The sequence below is a fragment of the Arachis hypogaea genome, chromosome 7 (genome assembly GCF_003086295.3).
Source record: "Arachis hypogaea cultivar Tifrunner chromosome 7, arahy.Tifrunner.gnm2.J5K5, whole genome shotgun sequence".
NCBI classification, from domain to species: domain Eukaryota; kingdom Viridiplantae; phylum Streptophyta; class Magnoliopsida; order Fabales; family Fabaceae; genus Arachis; species Arachis hypogaea.
Genome location: NC_092042.1, coordinates 54,771,714 through 54,790,870, shown reverse-complemented (window position 1 = coordinate 54,790,870; position 19,157 = coordinate 54,771,714). Strand labels below are relative to the sequence as shown.

At 34.5% G+C, this 19,157-nt stretch overlaps 1 protein-coding gene and 1 non-coding gene across 3 annotated transcripts; one reads left to right on the top strand and one right to left on the bottom strand.

Annotated features, from left to right (window-relative positions):
* Positions 1 to 2,330: 2,330 nt before the first annotated feature.
* LOC112703120 (uncharacterized) lies at positions 2,331 to 5,924 on the top strand. Of its 2 annotated transcripts, none has more exons than XM_025754440.3 (5): positions 2,331 to 2,691; positions 3,300 to 3,670; positions 4,082 to 4,128; positions 4,270 to 5,239; positions 5,515 to 5,924. In XM_025754440.3, the coding sequence occupies exons 2-4, from the start codon at positions 3,355 to 3,357 to the stop codon at positions 5,215 to 5,217; spliced, it is 1,311 nt and encodes a 436-aa protein (XP_025610225.1). In that variant the 5' UTR covers positions 2,331 to 2,691; positions 3,300 to 3,354; the 3' UTR covers positions 5,218 to 5,239; positions 5,515 to 5,924. The 2 variants fall into 2 exon arrangements, with proteins under 2 accessions (XP_025610225.1, XP_025610226.1); XM_025754441.3 differs by having other exon boundaries at positions 2,387 to 2,691; positions 3,308 to 3,670.
* Positions 5,925 to 18,060: 12,136 nt separating this feature from the next.
* On the bottom strand, positions 18,061 to 18,168 carry LOC112704579 (small nucleolar RNA R71). Its single transcript, XR_003155196.1, has one exon. It is a non-coding gene; the product is annotated as a small nucleolar RNA R71 (small nucleolar RNA).
* Positions 18,169 to 19,157: the final 989 nt, after the last annotated feature.

The following is a 19,157-nucleotide window of genomic DNA, read 5'->3' as shown; positions in this document are numbered from 1 at the left end:
AAAAATTAATCATCATTACTGTAACTTTTATAAAATGTGTGTTTTATTATCTTAATTTAAAAGTAATCAATTATTCATTTTATTATTTTATCAATTTTTTTACTTTAAAGCATATTAATTTTAAATTAAAGGAAATTCAAAAATTAGAAGAAAGAAATTATATTATGAGAGAGGAATAAGGACTTTTGTTGATATTTTATTGTCCAAATAAATACCACGTTCATTGATACTTATTGTGTAATGGAGATGTCTTTGGTGAAAAAAAAAAATTTAGTTCTTAAAGAATAATGTAAAATTATTTTAAATAAATGACTTAAATTGTATGTGTACTGAACTTGTTAGAAATACTAATTTTGACCTAAAATTAAATGAATTTAGATCTTTTAAATTTTAAATTTTCACTTTTGAAAAAAAAGTATAATCTCTTATTTTTAAATAATTTTTTTCTCATATTTTTTCTTAGTACTACCTATGAAATAAATAGTAAAAAATTATATTTTATCTTCTAAAGTAAAATTTAAATTTTTTTTTATCAAGTGGATTAGACATTTCCAATACTAAACATTAGCTCTATATTTCACACACCCACACAAACAAATAATTCAGACTCAATTACTATTCACTATCTAATATGACTCATGCAATAACAAAAATAATAATGAGGGTGACATCTAATAATAATAATAATAATAATAATAATAATAATAATAATAATAATAATAATAGTAATAATCGTAGTAGTAGTAACTAGTAGTAGTAATAGTAGTAATAGTAAAAAGACCCAATCATATTTTTCTAAAAAATTAAATTAAAATTTTGTGTAATAATAATAATAATAATGAAGGTGATATCTAATAATAATAATAATAATAATAATAATAATAATAATATTATTATTATTATTATTATTATTATTATTATTATTATTATTATTATTATTATTATTATAAATAATAAATAGTAAGAAGACCTAGTCATATTATTTTGAAAAATTAAATTAAAAAAATCGTATAAGAAGAAGAATAATATCAATCACGATGATAATAATAATAATAAACGTAATAATAATAACAAAAATAATAATAAAGGTGACATCTAGCAATAATAATAATAAATAACAGTAAGAAGATTCGGGGCAGAGATTATACGAGAGGTCATAATAATAAGATAGACCATAATAATATTTGTGAACCGATTCTTCTATTTTTTTATTATTTTTGTTTATTATCTAATTTTTTAAAATTTAGAAGATACTTTTTCTACTAAAAAAACTCCTTGTTTAATATGAAAAGCAGCATAAAAAAAACTCATAAAAATTAATAAATTATGTAAAAGAAAAAAATAAAAATGAAAAGCATGGAATGCGTACACCCCACTCCGAGTACTGCATAAGCCAAGACAGTGGGCTAGCTGCTAACCTTATGCCTCACTAAATTTTCACATTTTTATACCAAAAATTATCATAAAATTATCATGTTAAGGTATAATACTTACTCTACTTTTATATCTAACTTTTTAGCCCTAAATTCCACTCCATAAATATTCTAACATTTATCGATAAAAAATGTTACATCTACTAATTATTATGCAATAAACTTCTAATTGTAATCTATATGTTTATTAAAGATGCTAAAGTAGTCAAAACATATGGTTCCGAAGGAAAGAAAAGAAGTAGAAAACATCATTAGCATCAGAATAATATTAATTTAGTGATCGATGAAATATAATAGAGCTTCCGATTCTATTTGCAGATCGAGCATAGGTGTGTTGCTAGAAGCCTAGGAAAGCTCTTCTTGGAGTGTATGTAAAGCGTAATTTTTTAGTGAAAATTATAATCATGTTTTTATTTTTACTAAAAATATATCAATGTACATGTAACACCTATGCTGAAATAGAGAAAAAATGTATGCTATGGTATTTATATATATTTGTCTAACTTACTAAAAAGAAATAAAAATTAATATTTAAATTAAAAAATATAAAAATAAATAATTTTTTAATATTTAAAACTTACTATAAAAAACAATTTCGATAATTTTGACATCAAAATTAAAGGCACGAGAGAATTGGCCTAGAGAAAATATGTTAGAGTTACGAATATAAAATTGTAAATATGGACAATAATCGTTACGTTAAATGTCCAATAAATAGTTAATGGTTATCTATACACTTCATGCATAACAGGATATTATACTAGTAAATATATATATGTGATTATGATCTTTATTTATGATTTTTTTTTATCTTGTTAAAATAAACATGAGAGATTTATATTGACATCTGAATTCATGAATAATTTACAAAACATGTGTGTTCATATAAATTTTATTGTTTCGTTATTGTGTTTTAAATAAAATAAAAGAAAAGTTGTGGAGAATGAAGGGCTGAAAATTGAGTTTTGGGGGGGAAGAGAGAACAAAAAACAATTGTAAAAGGCATAAAGGTGAGGGGTGAGGGTGAGGGTGAGGGTGAGGTGGCATAAATTCGGAGGAGAAAGCACAATGACAAAGTTAACCCCCGTAACCATGACAAGTGCCCCCACTCACTGACTCATACTAACGCCGTCTCACCAACACATCACCCCCTTCTTCTTCTTCTTCTTCTCCTTCTTCTTCTTCTTCTCTCTCTCTCTCTCTCTCTCTCAGCCTCAACTTTCAGCTGCTGCTCCCGTGGCACCTGCTTTTGTTAAAGGTACGTCTTCCTTTGTATCCCTTCGCCTTTTCTATCAACACAATTTCTAAATTACTTGCTTCCTTATTTCAATTAATTATTATTGCTATCAACACACACTTTGCAGCTCTTCACTCCTTCTCTTGATTCCTTTCTCTCATCACTGATTTCGGATCCCTATTCCACTTCTCCGCACACCTCTACATATTTCTTTCCGCAGATGTGTTGCCTTTTCTTCGTTTCATTCACTTCCTTTTCTCTTTTCTTCCTTGTCTTCACACTGATTTCAACAATTATTTATTTATCACAATAACATATACGCTTCTGTCTCTCTTTTTCTTTTTTTTCCCCTTCAAGGCTCGACTCTACTGTATGTCTGTATCAAAATCCTGTGTGTTTAATTCCTGTTGTGTTCTATTTAGATAGATCGCTTTCGAATTTGGGGCAAAATTATTATATGAAGAAATTAGAAGCTATTACCTTTTGCCTATGAAATTATATTATGCAAGACTAACTTTTCTATGAAAATGATTAATTGTTGAGAATTATACGTTTGGCTGTCATATATGAGCAATAATTGCAATGAACTGCGCTATTCGCGGGTGAAATTAATGTAATCTTGTGTTCAGGGATGCAGTTGGTGGTTGTGTAAGATAAAAAGGCGGTTATTTAATTTGTTCTACTATGGGTGCTGCTTGTTGCGTTGCTTCAAGAGATAAAACTATTCAAAGCGGATCAACCAGTGATATTTTGCATCGCAATGTTCGGTGCTCCCCAACGTGGAGCTTTCGCTGGGATCATCGGGGGCGTGTGGCTGGTGAAGATACTTCTATCAATTGGTTTTCTGATGGGGTTAGCAGGAACGATGGTTCAGAGCATAAAAATGGATCAGCTTACGTATCAGAGGATGGAAGTCCATTGCAGATTCATCAAAGAAATAGATGCCAAAAATCCTTTGTATCCGAAGGAACTGCTGCACAACCCAGAAATTCTACTTCAGGTAACCTCCACTAAGTTCACTCCATGGACCTACTCAAATTGGACGCTTTAGGATTGTGTTTTGCATTCATTTCTCCATGCTATACCTTGCTATATGTGATGCTGTTGCATTAAATTTCCAAACTTGGGAGTGTTTTAGACACATTTGTTTCTTGCTTAGAAGCCATCAAACCCTAAGGGAATGAAAAGGAACAGCAACTATAGTTACTTATAAGGGTAGTCCTCTGTAAAGGCACAGTGGCCTCAATCCATGTATGCTCCACCCCCAGCCCATGCAAGAATTGGCCCTACTCTTAGAAATAAGTAGCGTGTCATGATGTCTTAGTTTATTCACTGGTTAGACTATTCCCTGGAGTCCCAACTAGATAGTTATTTTATAATATCTAACATAAGTGTTCATGTTCATTTGCAGATCAATCAATTTCAAGGGATGTTTCCATTGATGTGAGTGTGGATCAGGTGAGATCATAACGGTGAAGTTTACTCCCTCCCTCCCTCCTCTTCGTTTGCATAACAAAACTATCCCTTTTTTAAAATATTTTTTTTATGTATTTTTCCGAGATAACAAAACTATCCCCTTGATTATGGATCATTTTCTAGGTGAAGGGTTTGGCAGAATCATCAATAGTATCATGCCCATCTCCCACAAAACCATCATTACCGTCAACTTCATTGTCGGCGTCTCCTATATCCTCCCAAAGTAATATACCTCCTTCAGGTACAACTCCATTAAGGTGGCCTGGCCATTCAACAGGACACCAACTGTTTCGGCAAGTCTCTGATAGCAGAATCCCAGCATTTAAGTCACCAAGCAGCTTTTCTGTGTCTGAAGAAAGGCCATTGCATCATCCTTCATGGAGCAATGAATCAGGGATGGGCTCACATGGTGGATCTTCAGATGGTTGGTCTATACCTGGCTATTCTGAGCTTATGGGGACTCCCCACAAAGAAAGATGGTCATTTGACAGCGAGTCCTTTGGATTTAATCGTGAAAGGTTGCTCAATTCCAGTAGTCAGTTTTCAACTTCACCAGTTGATTTGCAAACATGTGGTGTTTGCTCGAGGCTTTTAACTGAGAAGTCTTCTTGGAGCACCCAAAAGATAATTGCAAATAATGACCTGTCTGTAGTTGCTGTTCTTACCTGCGGACATGTCTATCATGCTGAATGTTTGGAGAGTTTGACACCTGAAGTAAACAAGTATGATCCTGGTTGTCCAGTCTGTACTTTTGGTGAGAAACAAACTATGAAGCTGTCCGAAAAAGCTTTAAAAGCTGAAATGGATTTAAAGGCTAGAAACAAGAAATCAAGGAATCGGGTTGTGGACAGTGATATTGATGATGAGTCAATTGTGTATGATCACTTTAAAGGCAGAGGACTTAAAGGGAAAGCTCCAAGGATGGAATCTAGTTCCAGTGGGAGAAGCTCGTTTGGGAAACCATTTCTGAGGCGACACTTTTCACTTGGATCAAAGGGTTCTAGATCCATGTTAGATAACCACCCTACAAAAAAGAAGGGATTCTTTTGGGCAAAATCTAGCAAGCAGTAATTTACATCTTGGAAGTTGGAAGGTTAGTTACCAACATATAATTTTTATTTTGTGCTGGCGCCAGTTTATAAGTAGCGTACTTCAAAGTTAAAATTATCTGATGCCTTATATCAACAGAGAGCAAACTGTTTTTCTGTTGTGTAGTCCGATTATTGGGCTTTCAGATTTCATTGCATATGGTGTTTTTGCAACAGAAATTTTACTTCAGCATTTCAGTACATGCGACTTGTAGACTATGCTAGAATCCTCATTAATTCTTTTGTGCTTATCAAATGTTTTCCGCCGTTTCTATGACAGGATTCAATATTGACCTTCTCAGTGACCTCAAAAGACTGATGGTAGGGGCAAGATTTATTCTATGGCATCTGTATGCACTTCTGGTCTGTGATCTCAACTTGATTGAAGGCTGAAATTACTGTGAAAAGAAGAGACACAGAAGTATAAGATCAATATACAAACGTAAAAGAAATACTAGTACTTTGAGACCAAGGGTCTTTCCGTATTGTACAGGTCGATTTGTTTATTTCATGGATATAAATTCACATATATCCAACTGATATCTTCTTGTAAGTGGCTCTGCTGATTTGTAATGCATGTTTTTAGCCCCTGCTGTTGGGCAATTATTGTCTTGGCTGATTGTTAGGCAATACCAATTATTTTGATTTTGACTAAGCTGGTTACTTTAATGAAACAACAGTTCCAGGATAGCCTTGTTTTCGTAGCACATTGAATTAATTGTTTGATTGATTCTGTAGTTCACTAGGATGGGGAAACCAACTCGAATATTCTGGTCCTTATTCATAGAATGTTGAAAATTAAATCAAGTAATTAACTGATGTTACTTGTGACAAAGTGTTCCGTGCACGTTTCATCCGTTTATGCATTTCATATTTGATATTCGTCACCGTCATCATGACCACTCGTGAATCATTAAAGGATTTTATCCATGGGTGATTTCTACCTGAGTAGTTATCCTGAGGAAAATGCTATCTCTGAAAGGGGAAGACTCGGAAATTATGTTTAAATTTAACAAAGATTCGGTGTATTCAAAAGAAGATAGATATAAAGTGTCTGGGTCTGAATCTTGGTGGATAAGAATTACTCTTAAAAAATGTTGGGTGTGCGAGTGAATACGATGAATGGAATCTAAGCTAAAACAGAAAATAAAATAAAAACTCTTCTACTTCAATTTGATTTTCTGATGTAATAGTTAAAGGAAATCACTTTACCTTTTTTGTTCACACATATTTTAAAAGTTTTTATATTTCTTAAGTTAAAAGCCTTAACTCATAAATTCACTAAAATAAAAATGAGTCAAATCATAATTGGGTCTAAAACAAACAAAACAAAATAAACATAAACATAAAAATAAGTTTTAAAATAAATATTAAGAAAGTGATGCATATTTGTTTAAATTTGACTAACGAGAATTTTCAATGCAACTTTTAGATAGTAAGACGTTTGGCATTCTATAATCGTTAACCATTATTTTGCCTAATTCTTGATGCATCTTCTGAACAAATGATTTAGCCATATTTGCAAAACCTTCTTTTATTCTCTTTATTATTGCTTTTGTAATTGGACCAATTGACATATGATAGTTCTCAGTTTATTCCACAGAAGTCGTATCATTCCCTCTCTTTTGAAAAGATTCGTCCTCGAATCTGCATTTAAATTAAAAGGAGATATGTTAAAGACATTAAAAATAGTTGACACATTATACTCACCTGGAAGATCAATCTTCTAAGCATTTTTATTGATCCTTTCGAGCATCTAAAATGGACCATCACTCCTAGGTCTAATTTGGATTTTTTTAGTAGGAACCCTGTCCTTTCTCAAATGAACCCATACTCTGTTACCAGGCTCAAAGACAAGTTGTCTTTGATCTTTATTCACCCTTTGAGCTGTCAACCTACTTTTTCTTTTCAATCAATTCACGTATTTTCAAGTGCATTACTTTAACCTTTTTAACTTTACCTTCTCCATCCAAGCTAACAAGATCACTCAAAAGCAAAGGTAATAAGTCCAAAACAATTAAAAGATTAAAACCATACACAAGTTTAAAAGGAGAAAAGTCTGTAGAAGAGTAAATTGTTCTATTATAAGAAAAGTCAATAAAAGGTAAACGATTTTTCCAAGTTTTCAGATTCTTACCAACAACAAGACATAATAAGATCCTTGATGATAATTTTATGCCCAATTTATCCCATAACATTTTCTAAAAATGACTAAAAATTTTACGTCACGATAAGAACTAATAGTTTGGAACACCATGCAAGCGCATAACCTCGCTAAAAAATAGATCAGCAATGTTTGTTGCATAATCAATTTTATGGCATGCAATGAAATGGATCATTTTACTAAACCAGTTTACCACAACAAAAATACTATCTCTACCTTTCTTTGTTCGAGGCAAGCCAAGAATAAAATTTATAAAAATATCAACCCTACAGAAACATGTAAAGAAGTATACAAACCATGTGGTAAAGACTTAAATTTAGCTTGTTTACATGCAATACACTTTGTACAAAATTTTTCAACATCTCTACACATATGTGGCTAGTAAAAATGTTCAGATAATATATCGAATGTCTTATGCACACCAAAATAACCGATCAAACTCCTATTAAGTGATTCCAGAACAAGTCCCTAATAGAACAAGCAGGCACACAAAATCTATTTCCACGAAACAAAAAACCTCCATATCTATAAAATTTGTTAAATGCACTATGTTTACAAGAGGCATAAATAGCAAAAAGTTCAAAATCAGTTTCATACAAATCCTTTAAAATCTCAAATTCGAACAACTTAAAAATAAATGTAATAATCAAATCATACCTCCTAGATGAAGCATCAACAACTACATTCTCTTTACCTTGTTTAAAGGCAATCACATATGAAAAGTCTCAATGAATTTCACCCATTTAGCAGGTCTTTTATCAAGCTTACCTTGTCCTTTTAGGTGCTTCAAAAAATCATGATATGTGTGAATCATACATTCTTAGGTAAGAGGTAGTGTTGCCAAACCTCCAAAATTCGAACCAAAGCATATGATTCTTTGTCATAAGTTGAATATTTGCACTAAGCTAAATTCAACTTTTCACTGAAAAAGATAATGGTTCGCTTTTTCTGCATCAAAACAGCAGTTATACTAATCCCATAAGCATCACATTCGATCTCAAAGATTTTATCAAAGTTAGGTAAAACAAGAATAGAGAAAAAACACAAACAATCTTTTAGGGTATGAAATGCAATTTCTTGTTCCTTTTTCCATTTAAACCCAACAACTTTTTTGATAGCCTCTGTGAGAGGCGCATCAATAGTAGAATTTTTTTGTAAATTTTCTGTAAAATCTAGCTAAACCATGAAAATTTCTTACCTCAGAAGCATTCTTAGGCATTGGTCATTCACGAATAGCCTTCACCTTTTTCTCATCAACCTCAATTATACTCGCACTTACAAAGAGACAAGAAATACAACTTTATCAATACAAAATGTATACTTTTTAAGATTGACATATAATTTTTCTTTTCGAAACACTCCTCATCAACATAATTTTCAACAGAGAATGCAATTGTCACCTGCTTATCAACTTTGATCTCACCACTTTCATTCAACTACTACAACATATATGATTTAGGATGTCGAACACATGTCAAATCCAATTTCTCCACCATAAGTGTACTAGCTATGTTTGTCCAACTCCCTCCATCAATAATCAAATTACACATGTTTCCACCCACCAAGCATCTAATGTGAAAAATTTTTTGATGTTGCTCTAAACAATTTTCTTTCACCTGTAAATTCAAAACACGTCTAACAACAAGAGATTCACCATGGATTGCATAATTAACATCACCATCAAAGCAATCCTCCAAAGGTGGCACACTAGTACTGTAAAACCAAATAATTAATAAATAATTAACTCATAAATTAATATTTATTCTAGAAAATTAGAAAATTATTTTTTTTTAGTTTAATGTGATAGGACTAATTAAAACAGGAATTTTGACGCTAATTTTAAAGACTTTGGCCTGAGATTAGACCGAACGAGCTGAACCAGGCAAACCGGACCTGTATTAGGTCCAAGGACCAACCCAAGCTTCATTAAAACAAAAGAGCTCAGCTCTTCTTCCCTTCCCATAAGCTAAACACACTGGGAAATATTGAAGGGTGGAGGAAGAAGAAACAAACCCTTAGTTTAATTTTCAATCCAACATAACTTTTCGCTCTGAGCTCCAATCGCCGCACCGTTTGGGACCACGCGACCTGCATGCTCTACAAAGCCCAATGCTTTATAAGGTGAGGAACTCTCCATCTCACTTTAAGTTTTGCTTCCCTTAATTTTTGAAATTCTAAGACTTGGAGGTTGAGATTTTGATTAATTTGATGTTCTACGGTCAATCTAACTTGGTGAACTAGCGAGATTTGGTTTGTTTAAGGAATGTACGGTAAGAATCCTCAACCCATAGTGAATTCATTGAGTATATGTGATTAGGTATTTAGTTTATATCTGTGTGTATGGTTTGGAGCTTAATTAAGGTCTTGGAAGATTGGAGTGGAATTTGTGCTGAAAAATCTATTTGGGAGGCGTTGAAGTCTTGAAAGTTTGAGAAAAAGGTGAATTGGAAGTGTTTCGGGTTGATTGGAGAATCAACCAAGGTATGATTTCGATTTCTCGTATCTAAAATATAATATATTATGAAAATTTAGGCTAGTGACTGATAAACCACTATTTTATGGTTTATCTTATGCTTAATTGAGTGGTTTTTATCAACTCTTTACCCACTTATTCATACTATTTGCATGAGTTTACGTTTTCCTTCCGGATTTTGTGCTATGATTGAAAACATGCTTCTTTGGTCTTATATTTGTTAATATTAATCCTCTTTTATTACCAGTAGATGCCTTGATATGTGTGTTAAGTGATTTCAGGGATTACAAGGCATGAATGGCTTAGAGGATGGAAAGGAAGCATGCAAAAGTGGAAGGAATACAAGAAGTTGAAGAAATTGCTAAGCTGTCCAACTTGACCTCTTCCCACTCAAACGATCATAACTTGAGCTACAAAAGTCCAAATGAGATGGTTTCAGTTGTGTTGGAAAGCTAACATCCGGGGCTTCGCAACGATATATAATTTGCCATAGCTGCCCTGACGCCAGGTGACGCGAACGCGTGGATCACGCGGCTGCGTGACCTGGCAGGAACACAACCCACGCTAACGCGTGGACGACGCCTCCGCGTCACTCTTCCGCGACCTGTACGGATCAGAAAGCACTGGGAGTGATTTCTGGGCTGTTTTTGACCCAGTTTTCAGCCCATAACACACATATTAGAGGCTATAAAGTGGGGGAATGCATCCATTCATAATCATGCTCTCATAATTCATAATTTTAGTTTTAGATGTAGTTTTTAGAGAGAGAGGTTCTCTCCTCTCTCTTAAGATTTAGGTAGGATTTTTAGAAATTAGGATTTAATTCGACTCTTCATCAGGTTCAATATTTCCTTTACTTTATATTTATCTGTTATTTTAGATACTTTAATGCTTTTATAGGTATTTGATTTATGTTGCCCAATTGGCTTATGAACTTTTCATGTTAGGATTATACATTATTGAGATGTTTTTAGATTTATGATTTCAATTCAGCTTTCCACATTTTTGGTCTTGGTTAAGAAATCAGTAACTCAGGAGTTATCTTAGCTCCACATAATTGATAACTGTTATCTTTGCTAATTGAACTGAACTTCAATAATCCCAACCTTTTCTTAGGAAATAAATAAATAGGATTCGAAGGTCAAACTAATTAGTCCCTTGACTTTCCTTTGCTTTAGCAAAGGTTAACTAAGTGGAATTAAGATTCGACTTTCATTATTATTGATAAGAATAACTAAGTTTGGACTTCCAATTTCTTGTACCTTGCCAAAGGTTTATTTTATAGTTATTATTATTTTATTTTACTTGTCATTCAACTAACTTTTTACCTTAATCCAAAACCCCAAAACACAGTTTTTCATAACCAATAATAAGAACATACCTCCCTGCAATTCCTTGAGAAGACGACCCGAGGTTTAAATACTCGGTTATCAATTTTAAAGGGGTTTGTTACTTGTGACAACCAAAACGTTTGCACGAAGGGATTTCTGTTGGTTTAGAATCTATATCTACAACGCGACTATTTTTATAAAATTATTTACTAGCAAAAATCCTAACGTCAAAATGGCGCCATTGCCGGGGAATTGCAAACGTGTGCTTTTTTATTGGTTATTGTAAATATTTTTCAAAAAAAAATTCAGATTTTAAATTTTTTTTATCTTATCTTATCTTATTTTTCAAAATTCAAATCTTTTTTTTCAAAAATTATATTTTCTTTTCAAAACCTTATCTTATCTTTTTTTTTTCAAAAATTATATCTTTTTCAAAATAATTTCTTTTTCTTAGTTTTTGTTTCTATTTTCTCCTATTACTATGAACTCTTACCCCTTTGGCTATGAGTCTGGTTACAATTATGTTGCAGGAAGAGGAAATTATAATGAGAACATGCATCAAGGTTGGAAGTATCAAAGATGGGAAGAGCCACAAGGATTTGATCAACCCTCATGGCAACAACCACCTCCAATGGACTATCAACAACCATTCTGTGATGCATATCAAGGCAATGGCTATGGTGAGCAATCTTTCGATTATCAACAACCACCACCATACACATATGAACCCTCTCCTCAACATAACTTTGGACCACCAAACTCACAAGCCACTTTCTGCCATTCACCTCCATATGACCCTAACCCGTATCCACCATACCAACCACCTTATAAGCCAAATGAACCATACACAGAACCACTACCTCAATATACACCATCTCCTTATCATTATCAAGATGAACCACCTTCCTACCATGAACCCTTTCTCCCAACAAATGAACCTTCCTATCCACCCCAAACCTCCATGGAGAAAGCATTTGCCGATCTAAATTCTACTATACAAGCTCTCGCCGCCCAAATTGGACCACCAAATACCTTCAATATTCGACCCTCAAGCTCCAATGCACTTCCATCTCAATCACATAATGATCCATCCATCCCATCACCACCATCCATGGAAGAACACCCACATCCACCAATCCAAGAGCAAGATGATCCCAATTATGCTATTGATATGGAACAAGAGAGAGAGGATCGTCTTCGCGAATCCATACTTCATAAGGAGCTACAGAAGGCACTAAAGGTGAAGGTAGAAGAAACCCTTGAAGGTGAAGGAGTAATTGAAGGGAGTTGTCATGGAAAGGTAATCATCAAGGAGGAACAAGAGTCAAGGGATTATTTCCAGGAAACAGTAGATCAATTTCATGCAACCCTTCATCAATTAGAGCAAGCAATAAAAAAATTACCTTCCAGACGTTCAGACACTCAAGGAACCCCCATGGCTTTATGTGGAGAATCTAATGAAGAACGTAGCATGAAGGAGACACTAGATACTCCAATGGACAATAAGGAGCATGACTTTACACTGGAACAAGTGGAGGAAGCCATAATAGTTGCAGAAGAAGAAGTGGTTGAAGACTTAGGAGATGCAGAACCTCCATGGGAAACTCAAGTTATAGAACCTCCTTCCAAGACGTTTGAAATTGATGTTGAGGAGGGTGTACAACCTCCAAGGCATATCATGGTTGAAGACTTGGAAGAGGTTTATCAAGAGATGGAGATTCAAGAAGAAAAAGCACAACCTCCCATGCTCTTGGTAAGCAATGAAGAAAAGATTAAAGTGGAAGAAAGCGACCAAAAGGAAGAGGTTGAAATTGAAGAAGCTTGTAAAGAGGTGGTAGTTGTCAAAGAAGAACACAAAAGAGTAGAGCTTGCAAGTTCGTTAGAAACCCCTCCCCCTAAGTTGCCATCATCCTTCACAACATTCAAGTGGGTAAAATTCATATCCCTTAGCTTTCTAATTCCACTTGAATATGGGCTACTAGAGACGGATGGTCAACTTAGAGTTCTCTGTGGCATCAAGAGTAAGAGGAAGATGGTTAGTGGTAAGTATTGTCCTGCAAGGTTCAACATGGTTATGTGCTCAAAGTTTAAGCGTAAAGGTTGGTGTAGAGCTCAGTTGAATGGGTCTAGAAAGTTATTTGACAGCTCCCCTGAGGATTCAGATTGTTTGCTACCCGAATGGAATCATGATGATCAACAAGAAGACGGGTGCAGAAACAAGATTTGGGACCCCAGAGGCTACTGGAAGTCCAAGCATTGGTAGAGATTCTTGGATCAGTACAAGCATAAGCCACCATGACAAAGAGCTTGCCAAATGTCCAACTTAAGGACTTTAACTAAAAGTGCTAGGTGGGAGACAACCCACCATGGTATGATCGTCCCTTTTCAGTTTTAATTCTAGTATATTTTGTTTGTTTTTGAAATTTTATTGAACCTGGAATCATGCATAGCATTCATCTTAAGCATTGCATTCTGCATATTGCATAAAAAAAATATAAAAAAATATGCCACGCGACGTGACCGCATCAGCGACGCGTCTGCGTCGCAAGGAGAGGGGAGAAAATAAAAACAAATAGAGAGTCACGCTGGAGTGTGGCTGGAGGCGTGCCAATGCACAAATCGTCCCACGCGACCGCGTCGCTGACGCGACCGCGTCATATGGGAATCATGGCCTCCCACGCGATCGCGTGCCCCACGCGGCCGCGTGCCCTGGATTTCGACGTAAAAGGGTGAACAACCAATTATTGTGCTAGAGTGGTGCTGGATTGGTGCTGAATGCACAATTCTACCCACGCGGCCGCGTGACTGATGAGCGGATAATTTATACGCTTTTTGGCATTATTTTTAGGTAGTTTTTAGTATGATCTAGTTACTTTTAGGGCTGTTTTCATTGGTTTTTATGCTAAATTTATATTTCTGGACTTTACTATGAGTTTGTGTGTTTTTCTGTGATTTCAGGTAATTTCTGGCTGAAATTGAGGGACCTGAGCAAAACTCTGATAGGAGGCTGACAAAGGACTGCTGATGCTGTTGGAATCTGACCTCCCTGCACTCAAAATGAATTTTCTGGATTTACAGAACTCCAACTGGCGCGCTCTCAACGGCGTTGGAAAGTAGACATCCAGAGCTTTCCATCAATATATAATAGTCTATACTTTATTCGTGATTAGATGACATAAACTGGCGCTCAACGCCATATCCATGCTGCATTCTGGAGTCAAACGCCAGAAACACGTCACGAACCAGAGTTAAACGCCCAAAACACGTTACAAGTTGGCGTTCAACTCCAAGAGAAGCCTCAGCTCGTGGATAGATCAAGCTCAGCCCAAGCACACACCAAGTGGGCCCCGGAAGTGGATTTATGCATCAATTACTTACTTCCGTAAATCCTAGTAGCTAGTTTAGTATAAATAGAACTTTTTACTAGTGTATTAGTCGTCTTTTGACCACATCTTTGGTCTCAGTTTTATTTTATTATTCATCTTAGGAGACTATTGATCACATTTTGGGGGGCTGGTCATTCGGCCATGCTTGGACCTATCACTTATGTATTTTCAACGGTGGAGTTTCTACACACCATAGATTAAGGGTGTGGAGCTCTATTGTACCTCAAGTTTCAATGCAATTACTACTATTTTCTATCCAATTCGATTTATTCCTGTTCTAAGATATTCGTTGCACTTCAACTTGATGAATGTGATGATCCGTGACACTCATCATCATTCTCACCTATGAACGCGCGTGATTGACAACCACTTCCGTTCTACCTTAGGCCGGGAGCATATCTCTTGGATTCCTTGATCAGAATCTTCGTGGTATAAGCTAGAATTGATGGCGGCATTCATGGGAATCCGGAAAGTCTAATCTTGTCTGTGGTATTCCGAGTAGGATTCCGGGATTGAATGAATGTGACGAGCTTCAAACTCCTAAAGGTTGGGTGTTAGTGACAGACGCAAAAGAATCACTGGATTCTATTCCAACCTGATTGAGAACCGACAGATGATTAGCTGTGCTGTGACAGAGCATTTGGACCTTTTTCACTGAGAGGATAGGATGTAGCCATTGACAACGGTGATGCCCTACATACAGCTTCCCATAGAAAGGAATGATGAAAAATTAGAAAGAAGAAGTAGGGAAGCAGAGATTCAGAAGGAATACAGCACCTCCATACACCTATCCGAAATTCCCACCATTAATTTACATAAGTATTTCTATCCTATTTTATTTATCTTTTAATTATCTAATCCAATCACATTTGAATCAGCCTGACTGAGATCTACAGGATGACCATAGATTGCTCCATACCAACAATCTCTGTGGGATCGACCCTTACTCACGTAAGGTATTACTTGGACGACCCAGTACACTTGCTGGTTAGTAGTGCGGAGTTGTGACAAAGTGTAATTCATGTTTAAGAGCACCAAGTCTTTGGAGCCATTGTTGATGATCACAATTTCGTCCACCAAGTTTTTGACACCGTTGCTGGGGATTGTTCGAGTATGGACAATTGACGGTTCATCTTGTTGCTCAGATTAGGTAATTTTCTTTTCAAAAAGTTTTCAAAAATTTTTTAAAATTTTTCTTTGTTTTCGTTTTTCCAAAAAAAAAATTATTTTCGAAAATTTTTTTTTAAATTATTCTATGGCTTCACAACTTTCAAGAATGAAGTCTAGAGTTTCATGGTAATATGTTGAATCCTAGCTGGCTGTAAAGCCATATCCAAACTCCTTTGGGATTGGCCTTCAACTAATCACCACAATGCATGTAATGCCATCCTAAAGCTGGCTGGCTATTAAGCCATGTCCAACCCCTGAATTGGAGCTTTAGGCTAACATAAAAAGATTCCTGGAATTCTTCTTAAAGATTTTGAATTTCTTATTTTCTTTTTCCATATGATTTTCGAAAAAAATAATAAAAATACAAAAAAATCATAAAATCATAAAAACAAAAAATATTTTGTGTTTCTTGTTTGAGTCTTAAGTCAATTTTTAAGTTTGGTGTCAATTGTATGTTTTTAAAAATTTATGCATTATTTTTCGAAAAATTCATCCATTCATAGTGTTCTTCATGATCTTCAAGTTGTTCTTGGTAAGTCTTCTTGTTTGATCTTGATGTTTTCTTGTTTTGTATCTTTTGTTGTTTTTCATATGCATTTTTTGTTTGTTAGAGTCCAAGCATTAAAGAATTCTAAGTTTGGTGTCTTGCATGTTTTCTTTGCATCAAAAATTTTTCAAAAATATGTTCTTGATGTTCATCATGATCTTCAAAGTGTTCTTGGTGTTCATCTTGACATTCATAGTGTTCTTGCATGCATCTTGTGTTTTGATCCAAAATTTTTATGTTTTGGGTCATATTTGTGTTTTTCTCTCTCATAATTAAAAATTCAAAATAAAAAATATCTTTTCCTTAATCTTCTCATAATTTTTGAAAATTTGAGTTGACTTAGTCAAAAATTTTTAAATTAGTTATTTCTTACAAGTCAAGTCAAATTTTCAATTTTAAAAATCCTATCTTTTCAAAACTTTTTCAAAAATCAAATCTTTTTCATTTTTATCTTATGATTTTTGAAAATTTGAAAATATTTTTCAAAAATCTTTTTCTTAATTTTATCTTTATTTTCGAAAATATAATCAATAATTAATGTTTTGATTCAAAAATTTGAAGTTTGCTACTTTCTTGTTAAGAAAGGTTCAATCTTTAAATTCTAGAATCTTATCTTTTAGTTTCTTGTTAGTTAAATAATTAATTTTAATTTTAAAAAAATTAAATATTTTTCAATCCTATCTTTTTATCATATCTTCTTATCTTATCTTTTTATCATATCTTTTTCAAAATTTTATCTTTTTCAAAAATTTGATTTCAAAATATCTTATCTAACTTCTTATCTTCTTATCTTTTCAAATTTGATTTTAATATCTTTTTCAACTAACTATTTGAATTTTTGTTTGTTTCTTATCTTTTTCAAAACCACCTAACTACTTTTCCCTCTTTAATTTTCGAAAATATCTTATCTCTTTTTCAAAAATTCTTTTTAATTGTTTTAAATTTTAATTTTAATTATATCTTATCTTTAATTTTCGAAAATCATTAACTACTTTTTCAAAATTATTTTCGAATTCTCTCTCTCTTCTCTTCTTCAATTTATTTATTTATTTACTAACACTTCTCTTCACCTCTCTTCATCTCCAATCACTGCCTCTATCCTCACCCTTGTGATTGGATCCTCCTTTCTTTATCCCCTTCTTCTTCTACTAATAATAAGGAACCTCTTTACTGTGACATAGAGGATTCCTCTTCTTTTCTTGTTTTCTTCTCTTTCATATGAGCAGGAACAAGGAAAAAGGCATTCTTGTTGAAGCTGATCCAGAACCTGAAAGGACTCTGAAGAGGAAACCAAGAGAAGCTAAATTACAACAATCCAGAGACAACCTTACTGAAATTTTCGAACAAGAAAAAGACATGGCAGCCGAACCTAACAACAATAATGAAAGGAGGATGATTGGTGATTATACTACACCTATTTCCAAGTTTGATGGAAGAAGCATCTCAATTCCCACCATTGGAGCAAATAATTTTGAGCTGAAACCTCAAGTAGTTGCTCTAATGCAACAAAACTGCAAGTTTCATGGACTTTCATCAGAAGATCCCTATCACTTTTTAACTGAGTTCTTGCTGATCTGTGAGACTGTAAAGACGAATAGAGTAGATCCTGAAGTCTACAGGCTCATGCTTTTCCCCTTTGCTGTAAGAGACAGAGCTAGAACATGGTTGGATTCACAACCTAAAGATAGCCTGGACTCATGGGATAAGCTGGTCACGACCTTCTTGGCTAAATTCTTTCATCCTCAAAAGCTGAGCAAGCTTAGATTGGATGTTCAGACATTCAAACAAAAAGATGGTGAATCCCTCTATGAAGCTTGGGAAAGATACAAGCATCTGACCAAAAGGTGTCCTTCTGACATGCTTTCAGAATGGACCATTCTAGATATATTCTATTATGGTCTATCTGAATTCTCTAAGATGTCACTGGACCATTCTGCAGGTGGATCCATTCACCTAAAGAAAATGCCTGCAGAAGCTCAAGAACTTATTGACATGGTTGCAAATAACCAGTTCATGTACACTTCTGAGAGGAATTTCATGAATAATGGGACGCCTCAGAGGAAGGGAGTTCTTGAGATTGATGCTCTGAATGCCATATTGGCTCAGAACAAAGTGTTGACTCAGCAAGTCAACATGATCTCTCAAAGTCTGAATGGATGGCAAAATGCATCCAACAGTACTAAAGAGATAGCTTCTGAAGAAGCTTATGATCCTGAGAACCCTGCAATGGCAGAGGTTAATTACATGGGTGAACCTTATGGGAACACCTATAATTCATCATGAAGAAATCATCCAAATTTCTCATGGAAGGATCAACAAAAGCCTCAACAAGGCTTTAATAATGGTGGAAGAAATAGGCTCAGTAATATCAAGCCTTATCCATCATCTTCTCAGCAACAAACAGAGAATTATGAACAGAATACCTCTAATTTAGCAAATTTAGTCTCTGATCTGTCTAAGGCCACTTTAAGTTTCATGAATGAAACAAGGTCCTCCATCAGAAATCTGGAGGCACAAGTGGGCCAGCTGAGTAAGAAAATCACTGAAACCCCTCCTAGTACTCTCCCAAGCAATACTGAAGAGAATCCCAAAAGAGAGTGCAAGGCCATTGACATAGTCAACATGGCCGAACCTAGAAAGGAAGAAGAGGACGTAAATCCCAAGGAGGAAGACCTCATGGGACGTCTCTCAAACAAAAAGGAGTTCCCTATTAAGGACCTAAAGGAATCTGAGGGTCATATAGAGACCATAGAGATTCCATTAAATTTTCTTCTGCCATTCATGAGCTCTGAAGACTATTCTTCCTCTGAAGAGGATGAAGATGTGACTGGAGAGCAAGTTGCTCAATATCT

Excerpts from the sequence above, each read along its gene's own strand:
- LOC112703120 (XM_025754440.3), top strand. The coding sequence starts at position 3,355 with ATGGGTGCTGCTTGTTGCGTTGCTTCAAGAGATAAAACTATTCAAAGC. Across the intron at positions 3,671-4,081 it reads ACCCAGAAATTCTACTTCAG|ATCAATCAATTTCAAGGGAT; the intron begins GTAACCTCCACT and ends GTTCATTTGCAG. Across the intron at positions 4,129-4,269 it reads TTGATGTGAGTGTGGATCAG|GTGAAGGGTTTGGCAGAATC; the intron begins GTGAGATCATAA and ends ATCATTTTCTAG.